General features: G+C 43.4%; 1 protein-coding gene across 9 annotated transcripts in view; it reads right to left on the bottom strand.

Annotated features, from left to right (window-relative positions):
- Nucleotides 1-8,874: 8,874 nt before the first annotated feature.
- The window catches only part of tnxb (tenascin XB), a 155,015-nt gene continuing 151,340 nt past the window's right edge, over nt 8,875-12,549 (bottom strand). For all 9 annotated transcript variants that reach the window (XM_062973574.1, XM_062973569.1, XM_062973565.1 and 6 more), the window contains one exon: nt 8,875-10,971. In XM_062973574.1, the coding sequence (XP_062829644.1) occupies nt 10,873-10,971 (99 nt within the window). In that variant the 3' untranslated portion in view covers nt 8,875-10,872. The remainder of the gene's footprint in view (nt 10,972-12,549) is intronic.

Below are 12,549 nucleotides of genomic sequence, written 5' to 3'. Positions count from 1 at the left end.
TTTGTATGCAATTTAATAGTACAGTCATTCCTTCATATTTGCCGTTTTGACTTTTGTGGATTTGATTGTTCGTGGATTTGATTAAAAATGTCCTCGTTACGAATTTAGAGATGATCTTTCTAGACATTTCATATTGGTGACATAGTTTTCAGATATGCATCATTTTGTGAGATAGTAATTAAGTTGGATGTCAAATCATGACACATACATTGTGTAAAGATACAACTTATTTCATGAAAACCTTTTATTTGTATCTTTAAAATATATGATTTATTGCTTATTTCACCTAGACTCAGAGGTTTCTTATTATTGGGTTGCTGTGAGTTTTCCGGGCTGTATGGCTATGTTCCAGAAGCATTCTCTCCTGATGATTCACCCACATCTGTGTCAAGCATCCTCAGAAGTTGTGTGGTCTGTTGGAAACTAGGCAAGTGGGGTTTATATATCTGTGGAATAATGTCCAGGGTGGGAGAAAGAACTCTTGTCTGTTTGAGGCAAGTGTGAATGTTGCAATTGCCCAGCTTGATTAGCATTGAATAGCCTTGCAGATTCAAAGCCTGGCTGCTTCCTGCCTGGGGGATCCTCTGTTAGGAGTTGTTAGCTGGCCCTGAATGTTTCATGCTTGTAATTCCCCTGTTTTCTGAGTGTTGTTCTTTATTTACTGTACTGATTTTAGAGGGTTTTTTTTAATACTGGTTGCCAGATTTTGTTCATTTTCATGGTTTCTTCCTTTCTGTTGCAATTGTTCACATGCTTGTGGATTACAGTGGCTTCTCTGTGTAATCTGACATGATGGTTGTTAGAGTGGTCCAGCCTGGACATTCCACAGCTATATAAACCCCACTTGTGTAGTTTCCAACAGCCTTCCCAACCTCTGAGGAAGCCTGCCATAGAAGTGGGTGAAACATTAGGAAAGAATGCTTCTGGAACATGGCCATACAGCCCAGAAAACTCACAGCAACCCAGTGATTCCAGCCATGAAAGCCTTCACTTCTTATTATATTTGTGTGACTTACACACTGTGAAGTGAGTTAATTGAATTGCATTCAGTCATAATTGTGGTTTCATGTAACCATTGTCTGGTTGGGAATATGTCCACCATGAAAACAGGTTCTTACTGTATTGCCATTGTTTTTGAAACTGTATTCATTTAAAGACAGAATATTAAGGATTGTACATTCTGTATGGCAAATTTTCAATATGATTGTCTAGAAATTAAAAGCAAAGAGAGTGTGATATTCAGATGTATGTCAACAAAATAAACAAACGGTAGTTGAAAGAACATCTTACTGCCTGGAGTGTGTTTGTTCTGTGTCGACGTCTGGCATGCCTTCCTTCATTATATCTTACTAGCTTGGGTACCCAGCATTGCCCAAGTTATTTGAAAAAGTTGATTTTTTAATTGTACAAAATGCATAAGGTTGTGGATTAACTACAACTGACATCATGCCAGGTGAACCCGAAGAAACTCCATCAGTACTTTTGTTTGTTATGTTGGACAAGTTAGCTCTAGATGCATCATCGGTGAGATCTACACTGTAGGAATAATGCCATTGACAACATTTGAAGTGAGATCTACACTGCAGGAATAATGCCGTTTGACAACATTTGAAGTGAGATCTACACTGCAGGAATAATGCCGTTTGACAACATTTTAAGTGAGACCTACACTGTAGGAATAATGCCATTTGACAACATTTGAACTGCTATGGCTAAATGCAGTTGAATTGAATTGAGTTGAGAGCACCAGCCCTTTTTGGCAGAGAAGACTAAAGACCTTGCAAAACTACAACTCCCAGGATTCTATTGCATTGAACTGTGGCAGTTAAAATGGTGCCAAAGTGCATTCTATAGTGTAGGGGCACTTGTTGACTGGCCTACAAGATATATTGGCTGGTAAATCTGGTGGCGCAGTGTGTTAAAGCGCTGAGCTGCTGAACTTGCAGACCGAAAGGTCCCAGGTTCAAATCCAGGGAGCGGAGTGAGCGCCTGCTGTTAGCTCCAGCTTCGGCCAACCTAGCAGTTTGAAAACATGCAAATGCGAGTAGATCAATAGGTACCGCTCCGGTGGGAAGGTAATGGCGCTCAATGCAGTCATGCTGGCCACATGACCTTGGAGGTGTCTATGAACAATGCCGGCTCTTCGGCTTAGAAATGGAGATGAGCACCAACCCCCAGAGTCGGACACAACTGGACTTAACGTCAGGGGAAACCTTTACCTTTACCTTACTAATAATAATACACTAATAATACACTTTATTTATATTCTGCCCTTCTCCCCTAAGGGACTCAGAACGGATTACATCATTTACATACATAGGCAAACATTCAATGCCTTTACAATCATATACAGTATACACACGCAGAGACAAAGGCAAATGCTTCTTCTTTCATTTCCAGCTTGGGGGGCAGTGCTTATTTCTGGTTCTGGGAGGTGCTCTTTCTCCATTTTCAAGCCAGAGAGCCAGCAATGTCATGCAGCCAGATTGCTTAGATTGCCTTTTCCTGCAGAAGTGGTACCTATTTATCTACTTGTGTTTGCATGTTTTCGAATTGCTAGGTTGACAAGGAGCTTTTTTTTTCATGTCAGGAGTTACTTGAGAAACTGCAAGTCGCTTCTGGTGTGAGAGAATTGGCCATCTGCAAGGATCTTGCCCAGGGGATGCCTGTATGTTTTGATGTTTTTACCATCCTTGTGAGAGGCTTCTCTCATGTCCCCGCATGGAGCTGGAGCTGATAGAAAGAGCTCATCCGTACTCTCCCCGGGTTGGATTCGAACTGGCAACCTTCAGGTCAGTAACCCAACCTTCAAGTGTTTTAAATGCAATTTTTTATCCTTGTATTGCTGTTTTGATTGATATATTGTATTACTGTTTTATCTTTTTTATATTGTGATTTGTATTATGTTGCTTATATTTTGTCCTTATGTCGTTTGGGCCTCTGCCCCATGTAAGCCGCCTCGAGTCCCCGCAGGGAGATGGTGGCGGGGTATAAATAAAGTATTATTATTATTATTATTATTATTATTATTATTATTATTATTATTATTATTATTATAAGTCATCTGTCCTGCCAGCACAAGGGTTTATTAACCCATTGCACCACCAAAGGCAAGGAGCTAGGGCTTACAGACGACACTCATCCCCGTCCCACGGATTCAGTGGCACAAGGGTTTACATGGCCCCGTAGCCTGACAATACTTTTGGAGCTGAATACATAAGAAATCTCAAATTCTGGAATCTCAGGAGGTAGATCCTGCAGAGCTGTTGGAGCCTAGTGGTATTGAACAGACAGGGCCTGGAGTAATATATTTTGTTGGACTATAAGTTACAAAACCTTCCAGCTGGCATAGACACTCAGAACTAAAGTGGAAGAATGATATTTCCCAAGCCCTGAACTGATTGGGGAGAGAGATTAGAGTATGTGATCAAGTCCTTAGAAAAGGAAAGAAGAGCACTTGATGACTATGTAGAAAGGTCTGGCTCTCATCCCTGCCTTAAAGCTCCAAAGTGGGGCTGACAGTGTTGAAGATGAAACTACCAGCAAGAAACGTGAAGCCATGTGTGGAAAATTCTTCCCTTGGTTTTGTCCCCTTTCTTCCAAGGTTTTGAGCAAAAGGTACAAACTTATCAGTAGTCTAAAACTTTGCACTGGTTACTTGTTAGGTTCAATAGCCCCTCCATATCCACAGACTTAAAATACAGTAGAGTCTCACTTATCCAAGACTTGCTTATCCAAGGTTCTGGATTATCCAATGCATTTTTGTAGTCAATGTTTTCAATATATCGTGATATTTTGGTGCTAAATTTGTAAATACAGTAATTACAACATAACATTACTGCGTATTGAACTACTTTTCCTGTATAATTTGTTGTATAATGTTTTGGTGCTTAATTTGTAAAATCATAACCTAATTTGATGTTTAATAGGCTTTTCCTTAATCCCTCATTATCCAACATATTCACTTATCCAAGGTTCTGCCGGCCTGTTTAGCTTGGATAAGTGATACTCTACTGTACTGCCCAAAAATTCCTCAAAAGCAAAACTTGCTTTTACTATGGTATTCAAGGGACACCATTTTACTCTACCATGTTATATACTGGGACTTAAGCATCCATGGATTTTAGTATCCACAGGAGATATCTTAGAACCAAACCCCAGCAGATACCACGGACCCCCTGTAGCTTAACTGTATGACCCAACCTCTCAGTTCTGAGTCCCAACTCCAAGACATCCCACTATGTGCAGATATTCCAAAATCTGAAAAAAGTCTGAACACTTTTAGTCTAAAACATTTAGAGAAGAGATAGTCAGCCAGTATTTCTAAATGTTAAACATCTATTGCAAGTTATCACAGGGCTAGAAATTTGGAGATTGTACAGAAGTTTCTTGGGGAGGAGCAATGGAACACTTATTTGTTGGGGCCAAACACCCCTATTTGTAATATATGTGCATGCACACACACTAGGCTTGATCGATCCATGAAAAATTTGATTCTAAACTCGTTTCAAAACTAGAGGGGGCATTTTTTCGTTTTTGTTGCTAATAACGAATTTGGCCCCCAAAATTTTTCGAAATTAACGAAAATTCGTTATTTTCGAAATTAATTCGTTAATGGCGGACGCGCATGCGCGGTGGCCCAAAAACAGCCCGAAGGGGGGGGGGACTTAGGGGGCTCTCCCGCCCTCATTTTTTGAGTGATCTTCTTCAAACTTGGTACAGTGGTAGAACACATTTAACACTGATAGCTCATCAAAATGTGGAACGTTTCCCTTATCCTCTGATTTTTGGCAAATTTTCATAGCTTTTATAATAAACCATTTTTTAATAATTGCAGAAATCTGTTCCTGGTTTGAAAGTCTTATTTCCTGTTAAATTGGGTTGTCTTTACTGTGAAAGTCATTGCTCTACTTCAGAAACTTTGTTTTTGTGGCTGAAACTTTGTTAAATTGGTGTAGTCCCCGGCTGAGACACAAGCAGCCCCGCTTGTGTTTGAGAGCGGTGAAGGGACAAAGGCACCCCCCCTTCTTTCCCCAAAAGGAGTTGTATTTTGTACAGGGAAGTATGGGATATGCAACTCTTTCCCAAACTTGGCTTAGGATTATCAGAAAGCGTCCCTGGCTGAGACACAAGCAGCCCCGCTTGTGTTTGAGAGCAGTGAAGGGACAAAGGCACCCCCTCTTCTTTCCCCAAAAGGAGTTGTATTTTGTACAGGGAAGTATGGGATATGCAACTCTTTCCCAAACTTGGCTTAGGATTATCAGGAAGCGTCCCCGGCTGAGACACAAGCAGCCCCGCTTGTGTTTGAGAGCGGTGAAGGGACAAAGGCACCCCCTTCTTTCCCCAAAAGGAGTTGTATTTTGTACAGGGAAGTATGGGATATGCAACTCTTTCCCAAACTTGGCTTAGGATTATCAGGAAGCGTCCCCGGCTGAGACACAAGCAGCCCCGCTTGTGTTTGAGAGCGGTGAAGGGACAAAGGCACCCCCCTTCTTTCCCCAAAAGGAGTTGTATTTTGTACAGGGAAGTATGGGATATGCAACTCTTTCCCAAACTTGGCTTAGGATTATCAGAAAGCGTCCCTGGCTGAGACACAAGCAGCCCCGCTTGTGTTTGAGAGCGGTGAAGGGACAAAGGCACCCCCTCTTCTTTCCCCAAAAGGAGTTGTATTTTGTACAGGGAAGTATGGGATATGCAACTCTTTCCCAAACTTGGCTTAGGATTATCAGGAAGCGTCCCCGGCTGAGACACAAGCAGCCCCGCTTGTGTTTGAGAGCGGTGAAGGGACAAAGGCACCCCCTTCTTTCCCCAAAAGGAGTTGTATTTTGTACAGGGAAGTATGGGATATGCAACTCTTTCCCAAACTTGGCTTAGGATTATCAGGAAGCGTCCCCGGCTGAGACACAAGCAGCCCCGCTTGTGTTTGAGAGCGGTGAAGGGACAAAGGCACCCCCCCTTCTTTCCCCAAAAGGAGTTGTATTTTGTACAGGGAAGTATGGGATATGCAACTCTTTCCCAAACTTGGCTTAGGATTATCAGAAAGCGTCCCTGGCTGAGACACAAGCAGCCCCGCTTGTGTTTGAGAGCGGTGAAGGGACAAAGGCACCCCCTCTTCTTTCCCCAAAAGGAGTTGTATTTTGTACAGGGAAGTATGGGATATGCAACTCTTTCCCAAACTTGGCTTAGGATTATCAGGAAGCGTCCCCGGCTGAGACACAAGCAGCCCCGCTTGTGTTTGAGAGCGGTGAAGGGACAAAGGCACCCCCTTCTTTCCCCAAAAGGAGTTGTATTTTGTACAGGGAAGTATGGGATATGCAACTCTTTCCCAAACTTGGCTTAGGATTATCAGGAAGCGTCCCCGGCTGAGACACAAGCAGCCCCGCTTGTGTTTGAGAGCGGTGAAGGGACAAAGGCACCCCCCCTTCTTTCCCCAAAAGGAGTTGTATTTTGTACAGGGAAGTATGGGATATGCAACTCTTTCCCAAACTTGGCTTAGGATTATCAGGAAGCGTCCCCGGCTGAGACACAAGCAGCCCCGCTTGTGTTTGAGAGCGGTGAAGGGACAAAGGCACCCCCCCCTTCTTTCCCCAAAAGGAGTTGTATTTTGTACAGGGAAGTATGGGATATGCAACTCTTTCCCAAACTTGGCTTAGGATTATCAGGAAGCGTCCCTGGCTCGGATCCCTTGTTTCCAAAAACACTTTTGCGTGGAAAAAAGAAAGGAGAAAGCCCACCCCGCCCGCAAGAGGAAAAATGGCGCAGCACCAGGAAAAAAACACCCACAGGACAGCCCTTTGCAAAAACAAAAGAAAAAGAAAGACCCAACTAACACACACCACCCAAACTCAGCCAGCCACCCCACCTTTTCTCCCGGTCTTCACACAGCCATGCTGTGACGCAGCAATCTTTCCTGCCTGCCAGTGCCTGCACCAAAATCTCCCTTCCACCCTCTCCAAAATTCCCAGTGCGACTGAGCCACGAGGCGTGTGTGCACGCTCAGGACGTCCTACCAGCCCCTCCCCCTGGTTAAACGTGCTCTCTGATTGGCTACAAGGTGCAAACAACACGCTAGATTGCCCCAGTGGACTTAAACAAGTTTGGATGATTTGCCAAAGCATTTTTTAAAAACGAAAAAAAAAGGCGCCATAACGGAAAACGGCCAATCGCGGTTCGAAACCGCGATATCCAGGCGTGTGGACAACCAAGGTTCGATATTGCTTCAAAACAAACGAAAATAACGAATCAATAACGGTAAACGGGGAAAACGAATTATTTGAGCAAGCCTAACACACACCATATATAGCTAAACCCTTGTGTGCAATCTCACTTAAAAGACTGGATATAGTAGTGGTGCCACAGGTTGGTTGCATATCTTTAAGTGGGATGTTCTGGAGTCTGAGAGAAAAGCAATGAATAATCTATGTATACACATAATAAAAGTGAAAATATGTATGTATGTATGTGGCTTGGATGTCCACTTACACAAAATAGGCTCCCAATTCCGACAAATAGCTATAGCTCCCACTACTCAGGAGACACCAATGGCCCTCCCTCCAATGACATTGCAGGTTATAGCGAGCGCCGTAAACATGTCAAAGAGCCCTGCCAATGTCCTCCACAAACACCATACTGCCCACCACCCAAGTGAATGCTTTAATACGGGGATAATTTCATCCTAGGTTGTCTGTTTTTCCTCCACCACAGACATCTCAGTGTTTCTTACTCTCTCCATTGGTGTGGAATTTGCATGAACCCGCCCACTGCCTCTCCCATAACCCTTTCCTATTCTTTTCTATGGCACACAGCAAACAGAGGAATTGACAAGCAACTGAACATACTAGAGAGGTTTGGGGAGAATTCACCATGATGTATAGAAGTTGTAGGTATTGGGATGTATAGTTCACCTGCAATCAGTGAGCACTCTTAACTCCACCAACAATGGAATTGGACCAAACTTGGCACACAGAGCCCCCATGACCAGCAAAAAATACTGGAGGACTTTGGGGAAAATTCAGCTTAATTTGGGGGAGTTGTAGTTCACCTGCATCCTGAAAGTACTGTGAACACAAACACCGATGGATCTGGACCAAACTTGGTACACATACCTGATATACCAAAATCTGATTACTGGAGGGGTTTAGGGAGAACTGACCTTCCTTTCTGGGAGTTGAAGCTCACCCACAACCAGAGAAACTGTGACCTTCACCGATGATGGACCTGGTCCAAACTTGGCACACAGAACCCCAGTGACTAACTTAACTTACTGGAGGGGTTTGAGGGGACTAACTCACCATAGTGAGCGATGTAGATCAGTGGTTCCCAACCAGTGGTCCATGGACCACCAGGGGTCTTCAAGAACTAAAATAAGGCCAGTGGTCTCACTGTTACTACACTGCTGCAACAAGAGTGAATGGTTTCGTGAAACCCTCTTATAGTGCCGAGGCTTATTCAATATGGTTTTCTGTGGGCATGCAGATGGCAACTACTGAATGGCATACCTCTGAGGATGCCTGGCATAGATGTGGGCGAAATGTCAGGAGGGAATACTTCTGGAACATGGCCATACAGCCCGGAAAACACACAACAACCATGAATGGCATATGTTCTGTATCAGAAACTAGAGCTAATGTAGTCTATCCAATGCAATTTTCTGAATCAGCATCCCAAATAACCAAAAGGAATCTAAACCGATTCGTTTAGATCTAAAAACTGATTCGTAACCCCTTTGGTACTAATATTGGAAAGTGGTTCCTGGTCAAAGTGGTCCCTGGTCAATAAAAAGGTTGGGAATTACTGGTGTAGATGCATCCCCACAGGACCATTTTCAAAACAACATTGAAGCAACTCCAAAAGAAAACCATGCATCTATCTCCATCCTTTTTAAAAACGTAATTTTATTTTAAACATTTTCTCACAATGATCTAAAAATAGCTCCCACCCAAGTGCTTTGTATAAGTAAACTTTACCCCCCCCTTCTCCAATAACACTTTACAGCCTGCCTCTTCCTCCCTCTCCCCTACCCACCTTGTGCCGATATCCAGCCTTCCCTTGATTTGTAAGGACTGTACCTGCTTCAACATTCATTTTTGTTACCCTCTGGGAATGAAATCCTCCTTTCTACTCTCTCATGATAGAAATATCCAACCATTGGGTGCAGGTACTGCTCCTAGGATACCAGGAAGGTAGGGAACATGTGTTCAAATTTATTGCCTTCGGGTTTTTCACTGTCTATATTGCTGCAAACTGACTTCAAATGACAAAAGAGTAAACTGCTGCACCTTCTCCTAGCATACATATCTTTTCTCATTAACAACTTTTGCTGTCTTGATCACACTCTGATGCTGCTTGGGCACACAAATCCTGGTATTTATCAATAAACGGAGTGTATGATATTCTGCTTGGTCCTTGCTTGATATGAATAGACTGTTTTAAATTTAATTGTATCCATTTGATTTTGATTTCAGTTCAATTTTTCCTGCTCAGTGCCTCACTCTGTTCATTAGTTTTGGGATTTCCATCCTGGTGTCAGGATCGCCTTATCAGCCTGGGACTGGCTGCTTTGGTTCTCTGACATAAAGAAGGGAGGAGGGAGAAGGGAGGCTGGGAAAAGTTGAGGAAGTTAGTGTAAATAAGACATCTGTTTTAATGAGGGAAATTGAAACTGCAATTAACAGCCTGTGGGCACAGTGTTTGCGCACTAGGGGGCGAATGGGAGTTGAGGCTGATATATACAGGAGGTTTGAGCGAGAAAACTTTAGAACTGTCTTTTTTAGGATTGTGGAAAGAAGGAATAAAAAACCTTGTCTCCAGCAATTTATTGTGGTGAGCTTGATTTTAACTCCAAGACCTTCCAGAGTCTGACATTAAGACAGTTCTCATCTTATTAATTTTCCTGCGCAAGCGGTGCGATTACTCAGGAGTACCTAGAGGAAGGAGAAGAACTGTATCTTGAGGCAGCCAGCCTTGAGGTAACTATTCGAAGAGCAAGGATAACTATTGGGGTGCAAGGGCTTTAGATGGCAACTGGAGTGGAGGTTGGAAAGGCAGCAGCAAGCATGGCTTGAACTGACAAAATTCCCAGGAGGGGAAAATAAAAAATGTATCATTATCACCACTATTATTATTAAAAGGTGTTTTGATCTGCAACCAAAAGTTACTTTTCTGGATTGTGCTTGTGGGAGGGAGAAGAGGAAGAGGAGTTGGTGATAATAATGAAAAATGGGTGAATGTAAAAGGATTTACATTGGAGAAATGAGAGACAAATTGAGCCATGAAACAATTTCTGTTTTGGACCTATCAGAATTCAAAGTCAACAATGCCATTGACAATGCTGGTGGATTGTACTGGAAGTTGTCCAACTCTCTGGTGATGGATCTGCAGAGAATGTGAACAGAAAAGGGGATACAACTAGAGGACACAAGATCAAAGTGTATTCCTCTCAGGACTGTCAAATGAGAGGCGAAACCAGAATTGGTGGCAACTGGTTAAATGGTCAGTCCATTTTGGAGATGACTGGTTGAGAACCTGGCCAACTTTATTAATTTTCAACGACTTTCCAGAAAGAAAGGTTGCTGAGTGGGGAGGTGTATAGAGATCCTGTGGCTCCATCCTCCTTGCTCTCTTCTACTCTTCTGGATGCTCTGTATTCTTGGCATTCTGTGGCTGGTGCACGGCAGGAAAAATAATCGCAATAACAACAATACAAGGTGCTTTTAGAAAATATCCATTCATTGCTGTCCTTTGTTTTTGCTCTTGCTTTCTTCTTTAGCTCAGGGAGAGTGTGAGGGATCCCATCGTGAGAGGAGCAGTCACGAGATCTTGTCCCTCCTCCTCCTCTGCTCTCCCCCTTAGTCCCTTTGCAGGCCTCCTTGCTCACGCCCGCCGCAAAGGCTGGAAGCCACGGGGCCGAAGCTTCATCTCGGTGAAAGGGATGGAGAACTCAAAACCTTTCCAGTTAAACCAGTTGATGCCCTGGAATGAGAAAGAGAAAAGCTGAGAAGAGGAGCTGAGAAACAAGTTGTTGGGACACTACAAGTGTTTATGCTCTGGGACACCAATAATTAGGAGGAAGAGAAGCAGATTAATTAAGGGCAACTTAACCAGGACTTAACTAGAGGTCCCCTTGTGGCACAGCATGTTAAACCGCTGAGCTGCAGAACTTGCTGACCGAAAGGGTCATGGGGTGAGCTCCCGCTGTTAGCCCCAGTTTCTGCCAACCTAGCTGTTTGAACACATGCAAATGTGAGTAGATCAAAAGTACCTTCCAACGGGAAGGTAACCGAGCTTCATGCAGTCATGCCGGCCACATGACCTTGGAGCAGGTAACGCCGGCTCTTCGGTTTAGAAACAGAAATGAGCACCAACCCCCAGAGTCGGACCCAAATATTTTATTTATTTATTTATTTACAGTATTTATATTCCGCCCTTCTCAGCCCGAAGGGGACTCAGGGCGGATCACATTATACACACACAGGGCAAACATTCAATGCCCATGTACACATAGAACCGAGACAGAGACAGACGCAGAGGCAATTTAACCTTCTCCTGAGGGGATGTTCAATTCTGGCCACAGGGGGGAGCAGCTGCTTCATCATCCACTGTGACAGCACTTCCTCATTCCAACGTCGTAAATTAGTTAAATTTGCCTCCCCACTTTATAAGTGGTACCTTATTTCCTACTTGATAGATGCAACTATCTTTCGAGTTGCTAGGTCATCAACAAGCAGGGGCTATTTTTTATTTTTTAATTGATGGTTGCTCACCCCGCCACAGGCTGGCCTCGAACTCATAGTCAGAGTGATTTATTGCAGCAGACTGCTCACCAGCCTGCACCACAGCCCGGCCCCCAGACTTAATGTTAGAGAAAATCTTTACCTAACTAGGACAAATATGCCTGGACAGAAGGACCTAAAATGCCCTAACTAAAGGCACCAGATCCCATCTGGCCTTAGAAGCTAAGCAGGACCAGCTCTTGTTAGTACTTTGATGGGAGACTGCCAGTGAATGCCACGTACCGTAGGCTGTATTTGAGAGGAAAGGACTGGCAAACCCACTTCAGAGGATTCCTTGTCTCAAAAAACCCTATGAAATTCATGGGGTTGCTAACTCTATAAGCAAATGGGAGGCACGTGTACACAGAAAGCACTGGAACTGACTGCAACCACAGTGGAGGGCAACCATATTCCAGTTCCCAAACAGTGTATTTTGCATATTATGCAAATTTCTGCAATATGCAAATTTAATTTTTGGCAAGTGTTATAATATGCAAATGGTTCGCATTCATTGCTCTAATATTTCTTTCCCACTGTGTCCTGGAAATCATGTGTACACTAAGCATGGCTCTAAGAGAGTTGGTACAATGCTAGACTTGGAAGTAGAAGACCTAAGTTCAAATTGCTGCTTTATCACAAACCTTACATCATGGATATCCATTTTCCAGGGGATATAGCTGTCCTCGGTGTATGGAGACCGATATTCCACACTTTGCTTCCTATAGTTCAATACTGAGGGAGAATTTTGATGTAGAATCAAATTGGACTTGTATCCTCT

The sequence above is a fragment of the Anolis carolinensis genome, chromosome 2, assembly GCF_035594765.1.
Source record: "Anolis carolinensis isolate JA03-04 chromosome 2, rAnoCar3.1.pri, whole genome shotgun sequence".
NCBI classification, from domain to species: domain Eukaryota; kingdom Metazoa; phylum Chordata; class Lepidosauria; order Squamata; family Dactyloidae; genus Anolis; species Anolis carolinensis.
Note: the sequence above shows the minus strand (reverse complement) of the source record. Positions and strands in the feature narration are given on the sequence as shown.